At 41.2% G+C, this 21599-nt stretch overlaps 1 protein-coding gene across 1 annotated transcript in view; it reads left to right on the top strand.

Moving 5' to 3' along the window:
* MAN2C1 (mannosidase alpha class 2C member 1) overlaps positions 1-21599 on the top strand; it is a 42954-nt gene that overhangs the window by 19352 nt on the left and 2003 nt on the right. The window contains exons 12-24 of the mRNA XM_083183724.1: positions 2201-2346; positions 2510-2633; positions 3343-3464; positions 4101-4186; positions 5332-5502; positions 7832-7914; positions 9953-10047; positions 10709-10813; positions 10901-11057; positions 14615-14758; positions 15847-15956; positions 16120-16199; positions 19701-19846. Of these exons, the coding sequence (XP_083039850.1) occupies positions 2201-2346; positions 2510-2633; positions 3343-3464; positions 4101-4186; positions 5332-5502; positions 7832-7914; positions 9953-10047; positions 10709-10813; positions 10901-11057; positions 14615-14758; positions 15847-15956; positions 16120-16199; positions 19701-19846 (1569 nt within the window). The remainder of the gene's footprint in view (positions 1-2200; positions 2347-2509; positions 2634-3342; positions 3465-4100; positions 4187-5331; positions 5503-7831; positions 7915-9952; positions 10048-10708; positions 10814-10900; positions 11058-14614; positions 14759-15846; positions 15957-16119; positions 16200-19700; positions 19847-21599) is intronic.

Below are 21599 nucleotides of genomic sequence, written 5' to 3'. Positions count from 1 at the left end.
GTGCCAGTGTATTACCCCGGGGGTCTGTACTTGGACCAGCTTTGTTTAACCCTTTGAGTGCCAACATCTCTGTGAGAATGTGCTAAAAATTCCAGCGGCGCTCACATTATTTATATAAATTCAAGTAAAAAAAAAAGATATTTCCTTTATAAGGTAAACATTACAGGTCATTATGATGAAGTAAAATGTTTTTGCCAATTTTAACACCCATTTTGACATTCACTTGGCACTCAAAGTGTTATTATCTTTGGTGACAATGGAATTGAATGGAAAGTATGCCTTTCTGCAGCTGACACAGAAGTATGCAACAGCTTAGACCCACCAGAAGGGGGTACAGAATTTAACAGAAAGTATTAAAAACCAGGGTATGCTAATTGAATGAATATGTAGTAGTAGTATATTATGCAGTGAAGTGCTGCTGTATCTTCACAAAATCCTATTTGTCTCTTGAGTGTAGACAGCAGATTAATATTGTTTTCGATACAGCTGCGGTTTAATGTCTCACAAGTGCATGCGTAATGATACCATGTATACAGTGCGCATTTATTTGGTTCTGATTCAGCTGTGGATAATTAAGAGACCATACTGTAGGTTAGGCAAATTAATATTTATAGTAGGTGTCCTAAATTGTATACTTTATGGCCACAGTCTTTATCGCTGATATACCACACCTTGTGTAACCTGTCTTCTCACGCTGGTTCCATGAGTAAAGGTGCCCATAGACTATGCAATTTCTCAGAGGGAGAAGTCACATAGAATCCCCCTTGATACATCATATGTGGTCCTTTTGCATAAGATGTATGCGATCCGAGCAAGGGTTGCAGGATATAACAAATCCTTAGTGCAGCCCTTACATCTACGGCTCTTATTCTATAAGCAAGGGACCATGCATCTGATCGGAATCGGAGGTAAAACACATACGATTTGACACTTTTCATCCTATTTATTGGACCGATCCGTCGTAATCGGAGGAAAAGTGCCCAAATTGCACTAATGTGTAGGCATCTTAAGACCAAGGGCAGTATTCAATGCTCCCGTTTCGCTTTTTTTTTTATGGCGATGTTTGCCTTTTTTTGTCGAGAAGGACAGTCCCCTCCAAAAATGTACCTCGCCCTATTCAACGCTCTCAATGTGCCAAAAATAAACAGAGCTTTGCCCTGTTGGCCGCTTGGTCATTGCCATTGCTTTCTTATGGGAAATTTTATGTACCTCGTGTATTCAATGCAAAAATGGAGAACACTGCTCACCACTCTTTTTTTACTTCTAAAATAAATGTTTTTATTGTGGGGGTTTTTTTTGGGTGTGTACATGTCTATTTTTTTATTATTTGAAGGATCTATTTTTTTTTTCTTTAGAAGCGCAACATATATATTTTTATTTTTTTGTGGTCATTTCCCCCCCCCCCCCCCCCCCCATGATGCATTTTTTTCTCACTGATTATTCTACCTATGATTCACCTCTGCTATTACCCATGATTCACCTCTTCTTTCTTCGTTTGGACTTTGAGGAGATACACAGCTTTTCACACATCAGCTGTTTTGGAATCCTTTTTTGAGGCTAATTTGTGTATTTCTGCAATATTTGAACACTGCCTACAAAAGGAGCCATTAACTCCTTGTACGCCGTATTGGTCAATGCTTGCCATCAGGGGCGGCGATCAGCTGACACGTTGAATAGGGTGAGCAGGAGGCATGGTGAGGGGTAAAAAAATGGAGAATGCACAGCGAACAAAAAATGGAGAACGCTGTGCTCGCTTGCCAGAGCATTAAATACACCCCCAACAGTTCAATGTACTGTTGTGGCTTCCAGCAGCCACCTCATCTCAAATAAATAGAGCTTTTGCCGAGAAAACTGCAGAAGCTATATATCTAATTACATTAACATGTCTAATTATTATTTTAACTTCTTTTTAAAAGGCCCACAAGTGGATCACCGCTCCGTACATAGGGGGGTTTTCATTCTGTGCCAGCGGAAATAGCGGCACTCGCCTATTCAGTGCAGGAGTTACCGACCGCATTGAAGGCAGTCAGATCCGACTATCGAGTTACTGTCGGATCGGACAAAAATGGCCCGGGATTCCAGCATTCGGAATCCTGAATTGAATATCCCCCATTATCTCTTGATTACACAATATTTTATGTGTAATGTGTCTTAGCACGGTTCTTTAAATCTCATTTAATTTTAATTTGCAATTTTTCAGATGCTAAAAACTATGAGGAACAACCGTGATAAAGGTCGAGTCAACTGCAGTATTGCCCTGTATGGCCATGGGGATGGAGGCGGGGGTCCAACTGAGAATATGTTGGGACGATTTAAAAGGATGAAGGATACAGATGGTCTGCCCAAGTCAGTACTTTTTAATAAATAAAGTAGGGGGGGGGGGGGGGAGTACTAACTAGTCGCTTTCTCAACTGTTCTAAAGTGCTAGTATTCAACATGTACAGTAGTACAACATTCAAAATACATTACAGTATATCCATGAGGCCATTGCATGTGGTCTGCATTGCAGAGTACAACTATCTACTCCTGACCGATTTTTCTCTGCTCTGGAGTCGGACACCTCGCAGCTCTGCACCTGGGTGGGAGAACTGTTTCTTGAGCTGCACAATGGCACCTACACTACACAAGCAAAGGTAATTATTTGTTATTCATGTGACCACTATATTTGAACATAACATGTAGGTTTCGATTTTATATCACAACATTGCATTTGATTTAAAATAAAAACAATGGGCCCAATGTAGTAGAGTCCAAGTTCGGCAGTTGTGCAGGATGCTGGCCGAACTCTGATATATATATATTTTTTAAAGGGGCAATCATTTACAAGGCCTAGTTTTGCCTATTAAATGATTGCCCCTTTAAAAAACATCCGGGATTGGCCTACATTTTGCATGGCCACTGAACTCAGACGTTATTACATTTGGCCCAAGAAGTTGTTTTAGAACAGGACATGTGAACAATAATACTTCACCTTCTTTTCAGTAGTGCTATATTATAATACTAGACCAATGTGGTGCTGTTACATTTCTTTTTATCCACTGAAGCGAAAGAAATAATGCATGGTAAGAACATACAGCTGCTTCTCTCTGGCGACTTACCATTATGTAATAGGTTACTGCATTCTGTTTAGAAAGATGTAGAAAATGTATAAAAAAACATAGATCGGGAAAAAGCCATTAAATATTGTCCCTTTATTAGGATTACACTGCACTGACTGATGGTCCACCCAGAGCTGCCACAGATAGTATTCTGTAACATGGTGTGATCATGGTGGCGAGCAACTGTACAAATTTGCAAATAAGCGTAAGCTGCACCAGTCTCTAAACATTATTTCTTGTTTAGATTAAGAAAGGGAACCGGCAGTGTGAGCAGTTACTGCACAATGTGGAATTCCTCAGCTCTCTGGCCCTGGCCCATGAACAGGATTTCATGTATCCAGCTGATCAGCTTCAGCATCTATGGAGGTGAAAGGTTTTTCAAACATGCAGTGTTTTTTTTTTCTGTGGTTCTTTTCTAAAATTAAATACTGTAGTCCTGTGTCCCATATTCCCTTTTTCAACCAACGTACTTTGTAGAGTTCAGTATGAGCACACCACATAACATACTAGCTTTTTCTTTGCTGTTAAAAAACAATCCTTTCTTGTTTTTTTGTGCTGTTAATGCCATGCAGTAATAAGAGATTACAGACCATTGTCCCGATACCATCCATACTTTGCTCAGTGCTATATATTTGCATGTCCTTCTAAATTCAGTCGCATGCCATTAACCTTACACCTTCCCATCAAGTACAGACTGTTAAGGTGTCTGTAGAACATACCACTAAGGGAACCAGGGCAGTCAACGTCTGTGTACACACGGTGCGATTTTGGCTATGGCCAATTAGACTATGCCTTGAGTCCAGAACCCTACATAGTGGGCAGTGCATGCATTTTCTTGATTTGGTGAAGAGACCTCTTTTAAATGCTCTCCTAAAATACAGAATGTACATAAGCCGTTCAACATTTAAAGTTGATAAGGGCCCCAACTCCTACACTAATATGGCATTAGCTATGTGTGCGATGTTTCTTCAGCTTATACTCTGTTTGTCCCTTTTGGTCAAGGTTACTTCTGTTGAATCAATTTCATGATGTATTACCAGGGAGCTGTATCCAGCAAGTGGTTGAGGATGCTATCGGGTACTATGAGGGTAAGACAACCCTGGTTTTGTTTGTAAAATCATCTTAATGTCTTTTAGTTTTTTTACTAGTGTATGTAGAGTGTGTGTGTGTGCAAATTTTCTCTTTAATGGAAAAAAACGTGCACTGCAGGGGGGGGGGGTCAAATGTAACATGCGCAGAGAGTTAGGTTTGGGTGGGTTTTGTACTTCAAACTGATCTCTATTGCAGTGTAAAAATAATACAGCCAGTATTTACCCTGCATAGAAAGAATATAACACCCACATCTAACTCTCTCTGCACGTTACATCAGCCCCACCTGCAGTGCTCAGGCATTTGTCTATTAGAGAGAGAATTTGCTTTTGCAAGTGACCATAGTCACCCCCATAGTGTATAGCATTTTATAACCATCTGATTTCCTTTTCTGCCTTTTATGTACAATATAATATATCTAGAAATGCGCAAAACCAGCAATATATGTAAATGTCGACATTTTGGCAACAAAAGCTAAGTAAATGGCAAGGTATTTGCAATACATTTATAGGATTTTGCACGGTCTACTGTATATGCAATAGGGTACAGTTACAATGTTGACATTCAAAATGTTAACAACCGTAATGCTGACAGTTACTCTCTGCCAGCAGATGGCAGTGTTTCTGAGACCAGTTTTGCTTATACCAGTTTTCACCTCCCTTATCTTTGATCAAAATTCTAAGAAGATAATAATAATACGAGGAGAGATCTTTTCTCCCAAAGTGTGGGCTAAGTATCTGCTTATCTAAATCGTTATCCCAGTCATTCTCATTGAGAGACTGGGTGATGTTTTGTGCATAGTGTTGGGCTTGCATAAAAGCAAAGTCTAATGGTATATTCTCCCACAATGTCTCCACTACCTGACTATAAGGCATGGGCTTTCTGCTCGCAATTGGCCATCTCTGGACACACCCATATCTTTCCAGCAATTGAATGGGTACCAGGCTTTTCCTTCTTGGAAGCCTGGGTTATTCACAAAATTCAACATTTCTTTTTTTAAGGTTATTTGTTTGGCTAAGATTAGGGCACATCCCAACACACATACCCATTGAAAAACAGAGCTCAGTCTGGTTCCATCCTTCCTGTTTTGGTGCACAGCCTTGCCTGTATTTAACATTTTGAATCTATTTTATTTATTTTACAGAAATCCGGACAGAAGGAGCCAAACTCCTCAGGCAGTCTTTGCAGTCTTTGCTGAAAGCTGTTTCCCCTCCCCAGCCTGCAGCCAGCCACTCATTCTCTGTAATAAACACTTTGCCTTGGGCACGTACAGAGGTTATTTCTATACCAGGACCGCCAGGAGAGCAAAACTTAGGTATGCTTTGGCATAGAGTGTGTTGATTTGTATCAGACCATGTTATCAATCTCCTCTAATGTATGTGTACAGTTTTAAAGTGACGGAATAGAATTACAGCATCTGAAATGTCAAAGCTTTTCATGAGATGGAAATGCTGTGAAAGTAGAGACATGTACACTCATGTGGTTTTGAGTGAGTTGTGTCAGTTTTGTCAGTGTTCAGATGTTTGGAAAGGAACTCTGGTAGCCAACATAGAGTTGTGTAGTAGAGATTTGCTGGACTGTTGTGATGTGCGTACACAATAAACAACAAAATAAATAATATGCATGATAACAATATTTTTGCGCATATCATCTCATGCAGTGGTTCCCAAACTGTATGCCTGGGCACCCAGGGTGCCAAGGGTTAGTGGTCAAGTGCCATTTCAAATAATTTTGGTCAGCCCAACAGGCAAAACCAGTGCTGGTGGCTGCAAGCATAAAATATGTGGAAAAACAGATCTGAATCCTGCCCATCACCACATCATTTAACCTAAAGATGACATATAAACACAATTTACTTAATTTAAAAAAAAAAATTCTAAAATTCTTGTGAACTAATGGGCCCCATACATCAGCAATCACAATTTATGGATTTCCAGATCCAGGGATTTTTTGGCCAGATAAATGGATTTTACAATCTATCTGACTTTGCCCACACATTACAGATTTATTTCAGTGATCGGCAGATTTTTCCATCTAAAGATTGCATCTTCATATCTGGAAATTGCCCAATTGCTGTTCATAATGTAAATAGATGAAGAAGACGAATTGGGAATGCCCACACATATAAAAAAGATCTGCAGATAATACCAGATTATTAAACATGTTTAAAAACCTGATTAAGCAATCGATTGGCGATTTTGATTGGGATTGCCAAAAGGGGGAGCCCACACATCGAAAATTAATTGTGGCAATCATCTCCATATCTGAAAATTGTCACAATTAATTGCTGATGTATGGGGCCCTTAAGGGTGCCGTGAATTTTTTTTTTGATACTCTAGGGCACCATGATTCCAAAAAAGTTTGGGAACCACTGTTCTAATGTGTAAATTCAATCGTTAACCAAGAGTGCTCCTGTGGGTCGTTAATGATGCCCTTTGTCGTCTGTGAATGCAGCTCAATCCTGACTACATCCTTTAGAAAGTTAGACAATGAGGGAAAGGCTAATTACAATAAGATAATGGTGAGAAGCAAAGTTTCATGCACAAGGTGATTTCCTGTATTTGTAATATACTACATAATATGTAAATTACGGCTTAAAGCTAACCGTTAAATATTTTATGATCATATAAATTCATTTCGGGATGTGGGAGCTGGTAATTCATCTTCTCCTTTTTCCATCTGTGGGACACTTCTAGTGCAAGTTGGAAGCCAAGACGTAATAGGTTATCTTTTTAGGTTATATAAGCTCCTTCCTCTGTTTTACAATTAAGTCAGCACTCTGTTATTGTAAACCGTGCTAGATTAAGGTCTAAATATGCCTGGAGCTGAAAATTATCAAGGGCCTATTAAGCACAATAATAGGGGCTGTGGCCAGCACCTAATAATGTGGGGGGCGTGACCAGTGTTCTGGTTGGGTGGTCTGCTCATGGGTGTGTCTCTATTTGTGTAAATACTTTCAACTAATTATATATATATATATATATATATATATATATATATATATATATATATATATATGGTAGGTAGATGTTTGCTCCTTTTGAGCAGCATTCAGACATACACTCTTGCACAAATTCTATACACATTCTAATTAAGCCACAACCCATACAGTACATGACAGACACACAGAAAGCAATACAACATGACTTGGACACACTTAAGTGCACTTTGAAAACGATGCACTAAATGACATGGCAGTATTGTATTTAGTAAGTCACTAGGGTAAGCACTAAAGGACTTGTCTTACACATTAGTAGTACACACGAGACACACTTACTGGACTGGACTGTAAGTAACACTTTTTACCTCTAACACTATCCCCTGCAGCCTCTTCCTCTCTTTCCACTTCATAGAACTTCGTGTTTCATAGAAATAAACCGGTACACTACAGAATCACAGACCTGGACGGAGCCTACTTTCCCTGCACAGCTGTGTAAGAGAACACATTGAGGGTATTGGAAAAGAATGGCAGCATAGTGCCTCTAACTTAGACGCAAATGAGATTCTGTGTAGGTTATACTGTAAAGGCACGGGAACCTTCATATGATTACTGATACCATAGCACTAGCCTTACAACTGGCCATACATAATCCAACATGCAGTACGATTCATGTAATCAAGTTCATAATACTGTCTCTCTTTAGGACTGGTGAAAGTGCCCAGCATGGGCTATGTTGTGCAGCCAGAACATGTGAGTCCCATTCATACTGTTGCAGTAGCGATGCAGGTATGTATGGGAGCTACTGTAGTAGCATGAACAGTCTCATCTTGTGGTATTCTGGTTTTAGATATAGATTTTAATTAGCTTGCTATGGACTGTGGTTTGGGACCTTCTCACACTCCACTTTCATTTTTTGGGAGTGCCAGAAAAAACGCAGGTGTGCCCAGGCGTTTTAAGGGAGGGTGCGTGACGTCCGCGCGGGCTTCGATCAGCCTGTCTCAGTAGCAGATGTGTGTAAGGGTCGGAGCTGCTCACATTTGCACAGACTGGGAAAATCATTTGATGGTTTGGGAAATGCGTATGGATGTGCGATTGGATAGCAGTCTAAGATAGTTTCACTGTTCTCTCACAAATTTACACAGGGTGGCTCGCAGTCATGCACAATAGCGATCAGGTCTGAATCAGGCCCAATTCTTACAAATATTCATTAAAGGAGCATTTCAGCCAAGGGAATAGCTTGTAAGTTTCATTGTCATATGTTTATTTCTTCATGGCATTCCAAATGAAAAAACTCCGTTCCGTTTTAACATTCACTTGCTTTTATATATAATAAAGATGTACTTTTGTGCAGGGATGCAATTCCACAGCAGTTCCCATTGTTTCTCTGTGTTTACCACATATTCAGCTAGACAAGTCTTTGGGTATTGGCGATCCTATCCATCTGCTGAAGATGGGGCATAACTGGGTGGTAACTGGGCATACGCACGGTGGTTAAGCTTAGTGATGGCGTATTATCAAAACAAATAGCTGTGCAAAGTCAATGTCTATAGACACGTTTTCAGATGCTACTTTTACACCTAGTATAGCGCTAATGCAAGTGTGCACTGATGTGCAGGGATAAGTGGGAGTGTGAGCACACAAATATATCCTACAAAGAAGTCAGCTTGTGTTCAAATCTCTATCACCCCCTGTGTGGTACTCCACTGGCACACACTGTTGAATGCTTGGCAAATAATTAACACATGCATGAAGCATTTGGGAAAGTGTCCTTTTTGTTCTGACATTGGATGATATTTAGTTATCCATACTGCGTGGCTGCTCACATCACAGATAATTATGCTACAGCCACATTGCACCCTATTGGGTAGGTGGCAAAGTGTGAGTTGTTTGTTGTCACAAGGGCCCCTATTCTGATTGAGTCAGACGGCTGCATGTGCGGTTGGACGGCTGATGTTTGGTGTTTGCGCATGTGCAGAGGCGTTTCTGCACATGTGCGAAGGCCTCGCACGTCCGAACACGGCGTGAGTTCCGTGCAGAAAAATATCAGTCGGAACCATCCGAGCAGGGGGTGGAGAGGGGCGTGAAGGGCTGTTTGGGCTCATTACCGTATGCGTACGCCCCAAGTTTCATGGGAGTTTCTAAGAAAACGCTGGGCGTACGTATGGTAATCCGGCCATAATGCTCGCGTGGGGCGGACAGCTGACATAGCCGGATGTCAGCTGCCGTCCATATCCCTGCTTTCATACGGAAAAATGTCAGAGAGGTCTGGAGCACTTGGGGCTGCCTGACCGCTCGGTCCATCATTCGATAGTCGGCGACAATCAGAGAATGGGGGAGGTTCCCACAGATGGGGAGGTGTTCTCGGCGTCTTACCGCATTCCGACGGTGTGAGCGATCCGTACGGTAGGTGGGCCTAAGAACACTTGTGCCCGTCCGAAATTCGCATCCATCCAATTCAACTTGAATAAGGGCCTAGGTGACAGAAATGGTTGGAACTCGAACAACAGGATTTCATTATCAAGATGAACCCCATATTGGGTTTACTCTAGGTATTAATCATCACTTTCTTGACAGTTTTTGAAGCAGCAAAGAGCACAGCTCAGATTGAATGTTTTGCAATGCAATTTTGTCATTCCAACAAACCTGCTTTTAACGGCAGACATTTTTTTTTACATATTTAAACATCCACGTACATTGAATTTATTTAGGTAAAATATGTATTATCTGCCTGCTAAGATTAAACAGTGAAAATGAATGTTAGAGATTTGCATGTTTGGCTTCCAGCAAACTGCTTCGTGATTATTCGGTGCATTCCTGTTAACAGGATGATGGTTCTGTAACCATGGAGAATGGAATCCTGTGCGCCAACATCGATACCGTGGGACGTTTGAGATCACTAAAACTCCTATCATGCAACAGGTAAAGCTATAATATGTGACTTTTATTGTATATTATCATATATGCTGTACAATGATAACTTAAAGTGATCATTCATTTAGTATAATGGTTTAAATTAAGGTTCAAAACATTTATTCTGTTGATTTTTAAAACCTAAACAACCTATTGAATCTTATTAAATTGTATCATAGACTTGTATTTGGGTTATAGTTACTTTTATTTATTTATTAACAGTTTCTTATATAGCACACTCATGTTCGGCAGCGCTTTACAGAGAAACATTCACATCAGTCCCTGCCCCAGTGAAGCTTACAATCCATATTCCCAACCACACGTACATGCACACACAGACATTCTAGGGTAAATTTTGTTGGGAGCCAATTAACCTAGCAGTATATTTTTGGATTTTGGGAGGAAATCGGAGTACCCGGAGGAAACCCACGCAAGTACGGGGAGAATATACAAACTCCACACAGTTAGAGCCATGGTGGGAATTGAACCCATGACCTCAGTGCTGTGAGGAAGTAATGATAGCCATTACACCATCCACCAAATGTATTCACGGTTTTACAATCAATCGATAATTAATTTTAATTGGTGACGTGTTATTATTATTCTTCCTATGTGTAGTGTATAATGGTATTTTATACAACTGCAGTTACCCTAATGTCTATTGTTTCAGAGAGTGTATCCCTGAATCCTGTTATGGGAACCAGTTTGTGATATTCGATGATATCCCCTTATATTGGGATGCCTGGGATGTGATGGATTATCACCTGGAGACCAGGTAAATGTGAATAATAAATTCTATTGTCTGAGTGAAGTAAACCTCACTTGTACATTGTCAAGTTACACCTGCTTTTTTTGATTGCAGGAGGCCTGTATCAGATGTCTTGAAGAAACTAGAGATCAGTAGCAGTGGGGGGATGAGAGGAGTTGTCTCGTTCTCTGTGAAAATCAGTGGGACTAGTAGTATCCTGCAAGAAATAATACTAGAAGCTTCAAGCCCATACATCCAGTTTAATACAAAGGTTTACTACTTTGATAAATTGCTTTGTTACATTAGTTTGCTCGTTAGCTTTCCATTTTCCTCAGGTATTTGTTTGCCTGTAACATTTTGGGCCCTGTCTGTGCTATACCATGGTTTTGTAGTGTTTGCTTTCCTGACTGTGTAGCAATGCAGGCTTTAGAGGTCATGTGTGAAGTGCAAAATGGTCCATCATTAATAGAAGATGACCTTTATTTTGTTGCCCATAGCAAGCCATCATATCCTGTCTATCATTTCTGTGATGGCTAACAATGCCACTATTTTTTTTTTTATTCAGTAATTTTTATTGATTTTCCAAAGAACAGAGTGCCCAAGCAGGCAGACACGTCGGTACATAAATATTGTGCATCAGGTAGAAGATATAATACAGCATAAGTAGCAAAGAGTAAATACATATCAAGGACCACATTTCCTGCAGGAGTTATAGGGCAAATATACCCAAAGGCACCATTTGGGTAGGTGTCCCAACATATTGAGACAGGAACGCACATGGTGTCTTATTGTAATAGGATATTTAGAATTACTAAGCATAGATTCCCAAAATAATAGCCATATAATGAGTAGAATGAAATAACAAAAAAGACTAATAGTATCGACGTGTCAACACAAAACAAAATACCTCCCCATAAGCCCCAAAGCAACCCTACCTCAAAACCCCCCACCCTGTACAACCCACCCCCAACTTAAGAGTAAATGGATCGCAGAAAAATACCTACCCCTACCCCTCTAACTACTATGGATTATAGGAGAATGCAAATTAGTGGCCTTTGGCTATGGTAGCTAATCTATGCCAAAACAAAGAAATAATCTACCTCTCCCGATTTATCCTACCTACCCACCCAACTGACCCATTACGTACCTAATACTTCAATACACTAATACTAAATTAACCTACCCCTCGCCTTCCCACTCATCCACCCAAATAATAAAGGATATATAAAAGGATATTTTAGGGGGGCTAAAAAAACGAATGACCTGAAGGTTAGGTCCAGCTCTCTCACATTAGAAGGATATAAAGGGGGGTATTCAATCTGGGCCACTATTTACGACGGGGGAATAGCGGTGAACGCCTATTCAATGCTGTCTTTCCTGACAGCATTGAAGAGGCAGATCGACAGAATGGGCCCGACTTTAAAAGCAGTCGGGCCCGTTTTGTCGATTTCGGCCGTGAATTGTCGCGATCTCGGCCAAATAGCGACAATCCACGGCCGTTTACGCAGACCCGCCTCCTTTTCGCCAATCAAATAGTGGGACATTGAATCGCACCTGGCGATCTGCGGTCGAACAAAACGAAAACAGGCCAGGGTCACGGCTGTCTGGCCAGATCAACTGTCGTGACCTGGGATTTTAAGTCTAAAATAAGTACAGCTTCAAAAGGTATCTAGCAAATTCTGACTTAGTCTGTCGTTATGTTTACACTAAACAGAATACATACGTAGCTCTGCCTTCATGCTACTATATCTATTCTCCCCCCACCCCCCAAAAGAAGGAGAGTAAAACGGATAACTAGCAGGGGCTAGAAAAATACAAATAAGTAAAAAGCACTAGCTAGAGTAGGACCCATTCCCCCTCAAGATAAGGAGATATAGTGCCTCTCCAAATACGTTTTTCCTCCTTCCTTCCCTTTTTTTTTTTAACAGCAGATGGACATAGAAGCATCCAAATATAGAGTACATCTAAGAACATGCAGGATCAATAACTCTCAAAACACGAACCCAAGGAAAACAAAAAAAGACAAAAGAATAGTAGATACAACATTAAAAATAGCAAGGTACAATAGAATGACTTCCACTAATGAGGCCAATATTCAACATGGTTAAAGGAGAAAGTCACAGAGAATTCCCCTAGCAAGAACATAAATTGAAAAATGTTCCAGTCCATCCGGGGATGTGCATAGGGGCATAAGAAATATTCAAATGAGGAGCTCCGGAGTTTCGATTCGACTGCCGCAGCCAAATAAAAAATCTTTAAATAGTCTCCATTACCAGGGGCTGAAGTAGTATCAGAGGCAGTAGGAAACTTCTCTGCTTGATAGGTGAAATCTATAACCCGTGTTGGTTTGCACTGTATGCAATCTGTGGTTACAGGAACGAAAGGTTGAGCTTCCAGATGTCCCAATTTAACAAGAAGCCTCTGGGTAGAAGTAATAATCGCCTGTAGTACTTGTTGCAGAAATGCAGACATCATTGACACTGAAATGGTACTCAAAATGACAGTTAGGGGTAAGATGGCAGTGGCTAGCACACCACCAATATGTACTAATTATGATTAAAGGATAGTGCCACTAGTATCATCAGGCATGTGCAGCCAGCAACTATAATGGATACTGCGCAGTATGTGGAGGTCCAAGAGCACAATTACCGTGCAGACCACAAATGTGTCCTTATTTCTATGGAGGCAGGTGCACCTATAGAGCACTTTATGTACAGTGTCCCAGTTTGTCAGAGAGAGGACATGCAGCCCCAGGCCTGTGCAGACAGGCGGTAAGAATGGTGCCTGATAAAACCGATCCTTATAGGCCAAAATGGCCGCAACCTCCCCCTTACCACAGAGATGTGTGGCTGGGCAGTGCTGACTCCGGGTGTTGGGACGCAGCAGACCCCGTAGGAAGCCAGTATGTGTTGATCGGCAATGCAGGTGGCCGCCGATAAGGCAAGCAGTGCGGGAGTACAGCAGCCCGGAGCTCTGGAGCCCAGCGGCAGGCGTAAGCAGCAGTAAAATGGCGCCCGGCCTCCACTCATGAGCCGCACAGCAGCGGGCCCAATATCTTAACAGCGGGTGGTCGCACTCCGGAGCTGGGGAGGCAGGAAAGATTCAGGAGGTTTCCCCCGTCACCACAGGTGGCCAGGTGGAGATGAGCATTAACAGGAACGGTTTACAGGATCACTGTAGTGAGGAGCAGCGGGAGAGAGCCGAAACCGCGCCCCCAACAATGCCACTATTACTGTGCCGGCTGGGTGCAGGTGCACGATGTATGCAGTCATGATCAATAGGATTGCATGGTGCACATGCTCCTGTGGCTGAATTTTCACACCCGTGATGCATTTGCACACAGCAGTACAGATGACACATCTGTACCCTTAAATTTTATGTTTGCAAGCTTAGTGCAGGCTGGATATGTATAAACATTTAATTCTATTATCACATCATATACAGTCTGATTCCGTGTCAAGATAGATTTATCGTACTTCCAAATATCCCGATTTTTGTCAGAGGCCCTTTATTACAAACTATTCTGTCTACTAGGGCAAGCCATAAATAGATGCCATGTGCAGCAGGCATCATCTATTCATTTGATAGAGGGCCTGGGGGTACCCCCAAAAGATCCCAGAGTGCTTGGCCATGCTTCAAGAGGACGGGAACAACATTTTCCATAAGGCCCCACCCCCTTTGCAACGAGTGTCCTGCTGCAGACCTACAGCTGGAGGGCCATAGTTTGGCCATGGCTGCTCTATACCATGCTGAGATGTATTTGATCTTTAATATGACACATGTATGCTTAAGTTCTCAGATTTTTTTACAATGTCTGTTTCACAACAGGTGATTTGGAATGAAGCTCATAAGTTTCTGAAAGTTGAATTCCCAACCACAGTTCACAGTACCAATGCGACTTATGAGATTCAGTTTGGACACCTGCAAAGGCCGACGCACCGCAATACTTCCTGGGACTGGGCCCGATATGAGGTTGGAGCTGTTATGCTGTTGGTTCATTTGTTAATTCCCAATTCAGCCCTGTTATTGATACACTGTGCATGCGTACGCCCCATAGTACGCATGTATGATGCATGTTAGCGAATTAATCCTTATACTTTTATCCTTCGCTAGCCTTTTAGTGGGAGTGCTAAGAAAAGACGTGCCTAGGAAAAAGCAGGCATGCCCAAGTGTTTTATGAGAGGGTGTGTGGCTTCAGCCACTGAATAAGACCCTGGCTACTCCTAGATTGCAAGGAGTGGTGACCAGGGGAAAAATCAATCAATGGTGAGCCTCTAACAAAAGGATTTGGTCATCTTGCTAGGCTGCAAATTCTTTGCTACAGCCCACAAATTAATTTGCAAGGCGGGAATTCACTTCAGGTGCAGTACAGAGCTGCATTGCTGTTACCTTTTATTACAGCAGAAAGGGGTTGCACATAGTCCTATTTGCTATATGGTAGGGGCAGAGCAAGTCCAATATTGAAGTCCCACCTTTTGAAAGCAAGTACAGCTATATATTACAATGACAATTTTTTTAAACTATTAAAGCACAGACAATTAAATGCAAACAAATCTGTACATTTGTTTTTCCTGTGTTTTTTGGACCTTCTATGTATCCATACACAGGATAGACAGGCTGTGTCCAATAGTGTATTCTAGATTGTATCGTAAATATCTGAAATATGGGAAACTATTTAAAAATATTTTGAAATGCATAAGAACGAATAACAATGTATGTATGTATTTTTTTATGTATGCCCCAATGGATAATTTAACACCCAAAAAATTGTGCTTTAAATGGCAAAACCGGGCATGTCCAAACTATGGCCCTCCAGCTGTTGTGAATCCCATCATGTCTTGCCACAGTTTTGCTATTAGGGAATACTAAAACTATGGAAAGGCATGCTGGGATGTGTAGTTTCACAACAAGCTGTTTACAAGCCTGCACATTTGGATAGCAGATAAAATACAAAATGTCCTGCTCTCTAATATTTGTATTTTTTTTATAATTTATAACGATGTTGGATCATATACATATATACATACATTCATACACTAAGCTGCATCTTTCTAATGCAGGTCTGGGCTCACCGCTGGATGGACTTGTCAGAGTATGGCTTTGGCGTGGCAGTGCTAAATGACTGTAAATATGGTTGCTCGGTACTGGGGAATGTTCTGAGCCTTTCTTTGTGAGTTACATCCTTTTATACAATTATATAATATTCACTTTTTTAGATGTTCTATTACCATTTTGTTTTATAATGTTATTGTTAAATTCAACATACAGTAATTATTTAGGCTGTCTGTTTTATATTTGTTAATTGCATGTATTTATTGCATGTTTTCCACCAGACTAAGAGCCCCAAAGTCCCCAGATGCAACTGCTGATATTGGACATCATGAGTTTTCCTATGCACTGATGCCCCATGAGCGTATGTAATTTCATATAAGACTGGTACTTCCATATGTGAAGTATCCCTCAGTTTAGATTAGTTAGGTATCAGTGAGTGTCTAAAGCCATTATGTTTAAAACTTCAAATAATTAATATTTGATATATGAAACTTTGAGATTACACTATCATGGCAAAATGGCTTTCCTTATATAAGCAAGATGACCGCAGTAGGTCTTGTTGGATTTCTTTCCTTCCTCTTAATTTCAGTTAGGTTGAGGAAGGGGATAGGTCGACAGGGTCGGAAAGTTTGACAATTTGAAGGTCCATAGTCAAAAGATCAACATGAGTTTTTCCCCAAATTTTTTTTTTCAAATACATGTGGTGTTTCATACCTTACCATCCACTTGGGCATGCCCAAAGCATGATACATTGTCCATATCGACTTACGTCGACATAAACACAAATCTTGTTGACCTTCTGATTGTCAACCTTTCCATGCTTTTGTCTACCTGTGGACCTTAGGCCTGACCTATTTCATGTGTCGTTTGTTTGGAGGAATGGAAATTTTGCCTATGCACAAGATACACTGAATATTAGATTAAATAAAATTTCTTGGTATATTGAGTTCCACAAAATTAAGAATAATCGATACAACTGTATCAGTTTTAGGGTGGAGGTGCTCCCTAGAGAGGGATAAAGTATAGTAAGGAGGAAAGAAAGAACTCTTTTTTTTTTTGGGGGGGGGGGGGGGGGCACAACTTTAAAATTTTTAAATGATAACTTTTAGTAGATTCTGCTTATAAAATTATGTGGAACCAACTATCATTGCAGAGACTTATTTACATACATATACGACATAAAACAATACACATGCAAAATGTCAAAATTATGACAAAACAAGACAAAAAAAAGCCCTTGCTCCAAAATTTTTTGTCTGTGGCAGAGGGGTTAGAATGCAGCGTGTATGGGAGGGGTTTAGACGGCCGTTTCACTGTTGCTTCATCAGTATGACTTCTTCAGTATCGACTGATGAAGCGACACCGAAACGGCCATCTAAACCACTCCCGTACACGCCGCTTCTAGCAGCGTAAGCATCAGCCGCACCTAGTACAGGAACCAGTACCAGCAGACACCCTCTCTCACACGCCGCACTTAGCGACACAGATTCCCTTCCATACATGTCGCACACAGTGCCGTGGGTAACAGCCGCTCCAGGATGTGAAGGAGCTGAACTGCCGGCAGACACTCACATACAGCTATCCAGGAACCAGCATTGGAACCCGCTAACTACCCGTCACTCTGCTCTACCCTGCATACAGGTTTGAAATATATTGGGCAGCTGTTCCCCTGCTCTTCTGTATATAAGGATTGCGGTACTGGGACACCTGTCCCGTACTAGAATCTATATAGCAGATGCTCATATTGTGTTAGTGCTCATTTTATGTTCGCTCTACCTTGCATATAGGTTTGAAACATATTGGGCAACTATTTCCCCGCTCTCCTTCATACAAGGATTGCAGTACTGGGACATTTGTCCCTTAAATAATCTATACAGCAGTTGCTCACTTTGGGTTAGTGCGCATTGAGATTGTTCCCTGCTATACGAATATAGATATACTGCAGTAATAATTTCATCTATGCTCTGCACCTAAATAATATATTTTTTCCTAATTTTCTTTACCATCACCACAGGGCAGACATTAGCCCGATACTTTCAGGTTCCCTTCCCCATCCTTGGACCGCTAATTTCCCACCAATACCACAGGCAATTGGACAAAAGCAGTGTCCAGGTTTAAGAGGGAAGGCTACCCCTAATACTCCCTATTATTCTCCTTCAGGGTACCCTCATTGGAGCCTCTGTGGGTGACTTCCCTGCAATAACCTAGTATTAACCAGGTGGTCTCACACACTAGCTCCAACAGTAGAAGCCCCCTTACACCTAAAATAGGCAAAGTAAATCTGCATGCACTCGTTCACTTGCTATACTGGCAGAGGCACACATCTCAGCAAGCAGCAGCAACAGATTGAATTTTAAGGAGACTTTCTTTCTCTCTGCAAAATTACTAAAAATGCTTCTATGAATCTCTCATTACAAATGATCCAATTTATTATATGAGCACTAAAGGGAGATCTACTGTATTTCCAATAATAATTTAAAACTGATTAATAATTATCCATTGTACGGGTGCTAATTTAATTTATTTAATTTCTCTTGCACACCTAATATATTGCCAATTGCAACCAAACTACATAGCAAGAGAGATTACCTCACTAAGATATTATAAATCACTAATTAAGTGTTTCCAATTAAGTGTTTTATATGTGCAGTCACCGGCTTGCACCTATGCTTACTCTATCGAAACATTGTACTGCTAACCAAAAAAGAACAATTGCAACATTGTCACATTTAAGAAATAGAATTGTTGCAAAAGACATTACAGATAACAGTACTTTCCTTGCTTTATGTTCTTTATGTTTCAGTGGATATTTAACTCTGCAATAAATATTGTAATAATAAGCATAAGCAACAAGCACATCAGGACACTAACAAAGATATTTTCGCTAGCTCACAATTACTCTATTCTAGCCCCTCTGCCACAAACAAAAAATAATTGGAGCAAGGGCTTTTTTTGTCTTGTTTTGACATTTTGCATGTTTATTGTGTCTGTCATGATAGTTGGTTCCACCTAATTTTATAAGCAGAATCTAATAAAAGTTATATTTTAAAAATTTTAAAGTTGTGCCCCCAAAAAAGAGAGTTCTTTCTTTCCTCCTTACTATTATAATATTTCATGTGTCAACCTAAGCCCTGTCGACCTTCATACTGTCATATGACAGCCCTGTCCATACCCTGAGGAAGCCGGGGTTATGATGAAGTCCTGTAATTCTGTAAATAGTGTTCTAGATTCATATACATAGAAGCAAACAGATTCCATATGAAGGGGGCTCTGAGTAATACATTTTTTTGGTACTTGTGTAGTTTCACGGCGCCAGCATGGCGCCGTGCTACTTCCGGTTTTTACGCTCAGCAAACTATGTAAAATAAACGAACTTAACTCCATGCCAACATGGATAGTTCATACCCCCACGAGTTGATTTTAGATAGCGTGGCGAGCGTGGCGAGCCACCGAGCCCGCAGCGTGGACGAGCAAAGCGAGCCCTGCAAGGGTACTCAGATGGCGCCGTGAAACTACACAAGTACCACATTTTTTTTTAAATCACTTAACCTTACTGAGACCTTATTTAGATGACCTATTACGGGGATCCATGACATTGAGGTAGCTGGTATATACATGGCCAGACATAATGCTAATCTGATATATTACAATGAATTCCATGTAAGGGAATGTATAGCCACTAGTTATTAATTATACGCATCACAAGTGTGCCACTGAGGTGTAGACAAACGTATGCGCATCTACTAGAGTACTGCCATTTATTTGTGTACCCTTGCTGCATGTTTGTAATGTGCTTTGCTTGTCTTGTTGCTTGTCTTTCTGTTAGAAGTGCATCATATGGTTTTCTCTCCTTCATATCTAGGTTCATTTCAGGAAGCTGGTGTTATTCAGAGTGCATATAACTTCTGTTTTCCCCTTCTCACTGCCTCATCTCTGCTTACCCAGCCTAGTGTATGGAGTGCCTTTTCTGTCCTGTCCCCAGCAGTTGTCCTAGAAACGGTCAAAAAGGTAAATGCTTCCTTTATTGCAGAGATCAAGGTACATTAGGCTGTATTAATAGGTTCCTCCTGCCTTAATGTTGTTCCTTTATGAAACTGCTCTGCTAAGTTAAGGTGCTTTTATAAAGAATAAAAAAATATATTTTTATTTTTTGTGGCAACAATCATGCTTCAGAAACCCTAAATGTCAAGCTTGCTCTCATGATGTTCTGTTTTTTCAAATAGAAAAACAATGTAACAATATTACCAGGCACCACAAAGAATTAGCATCCTGCTTGCATTATTCTTGTACACTCAAATATCTTTATCTGATGTTGGCTAAAGGCCCATACACAATGGGAGACTTTGAGCTGAAAGTCGCTCAAAACAGCAGGTTTGAGCGGCTTTCAGCTCAAAGCCAACCAGTGTGTATGCCCCGGCGGTGCTGCGCACTCCCGCATCATCGCCGGGAAAGCCGTTCATCTTCTGGTATTACCCGCAGATGAGCGGCTTTGAGGATGGCTTTGCATAGAGCTGTGCTATGCAAAGCCGTCCTCCCCTGCCATCGGTGCAGGGCAGGGGGAATGCCGCTCAGTGTGTATGCACTGAGCAGCTCTACCCCCCCCCCCAGCGATGAACGCGATTCATTGTATGTGTGACACTTGTCATATACAGACGGGATGCGGTCATTTGGTCGAATGCATTATGGTCGAATGTCATTACATCGAATCCATTAGGTCGAATTGCTAAAAGGTCGACATGATTCTAGGTCGACATGGGAAAAGGTCGAAACGATTCTAGGTCGAAAGGTCATTAGGTCGACAAGGTCATTAGTTCGACATTGTCTAGGTCGACATTCACAAAGTCGACATGGGGTTTTTCACTGTTTTTTGAGCCGACATGTGCTGACAGGCGGTATTTCATGCCCTACCATCCACTAGGGCGTGGTGGGAGAATAAAATAGTGTGCCGAGCGTAGCGAGGCACCGTGCCCGACGCATTGCGAGCGCAGCGAGCGATGCGAGGGGATGCAGTGCACTTTAAACTGTGTCCATGTCGACTGTGTTGACATTCAGGTAAAAAAACAGTGAAAAACCCCATGTCGACTTTGTGAATGTCGACCTAGACAATGTCGAATTAATGACCTTGTCGACCTAATGACCTGCCGAACTAATGACCTTTCGACCTAGAATCATTTCGACCTTTTCCCATGTCGACCTAGAATCATGTCGACCTTTAAGCAATTCGACCTAATGGATTCGATGTAATGACATTCGACCATAATGCATTCGACCAAACGATCCCAACCCCTGTGTTGCAAGTTTGGCGCCTTTTCCGCACCCAACTCTAGAAGTTTCTTGCGCAACCTGGTTCTGCAATGTGCTGCACACATCATGGTGGAATACTGTATCCCTGCAATGCCAGATTTCCTGTGCATCTCTTGAAAGTGTAAGAGAAAATGAGTAATGTTACTGAGCGTCAAGTGTTTTTCCATCAACTTTCTGGTGACACTTTGTAGCTGTAGCAAAGAATTGAATTCCCCATTTTGTGCCCAGCAGTTGCACATACTGTATAATGAGGGAGATTCACATGTTTTATTGCACCCGATCTACCATCTAACTGACAGGTGACTAGAGGGTGATATATATATTTTTTTTTAACTCTCGCATCATGTAAAATGGATGAACCTAAACAAACTAATGGGCGCCATGTGAAAAGTGGCTGCCCAAACAGGGACTTCAAAATGCAATGTTTCTCCCAGTTGCTAATCGGGCTTAAATGGAG

This window comes from Crinia signifera, chromosome 4 (assembly GCF_055691185.1).
Source record: "Crinia signifera chromosome 4, ASM5569118v1, whole genome shotgun sequence".
NCBI lineage: Eukaryota > Metazoa > Chordata > Amphibia > Anura > Myobatrachidae > Crinia > Crinia signifera.
This window is presented reverse-complemented; position numbering and strand designations above follow the sequence as displayed.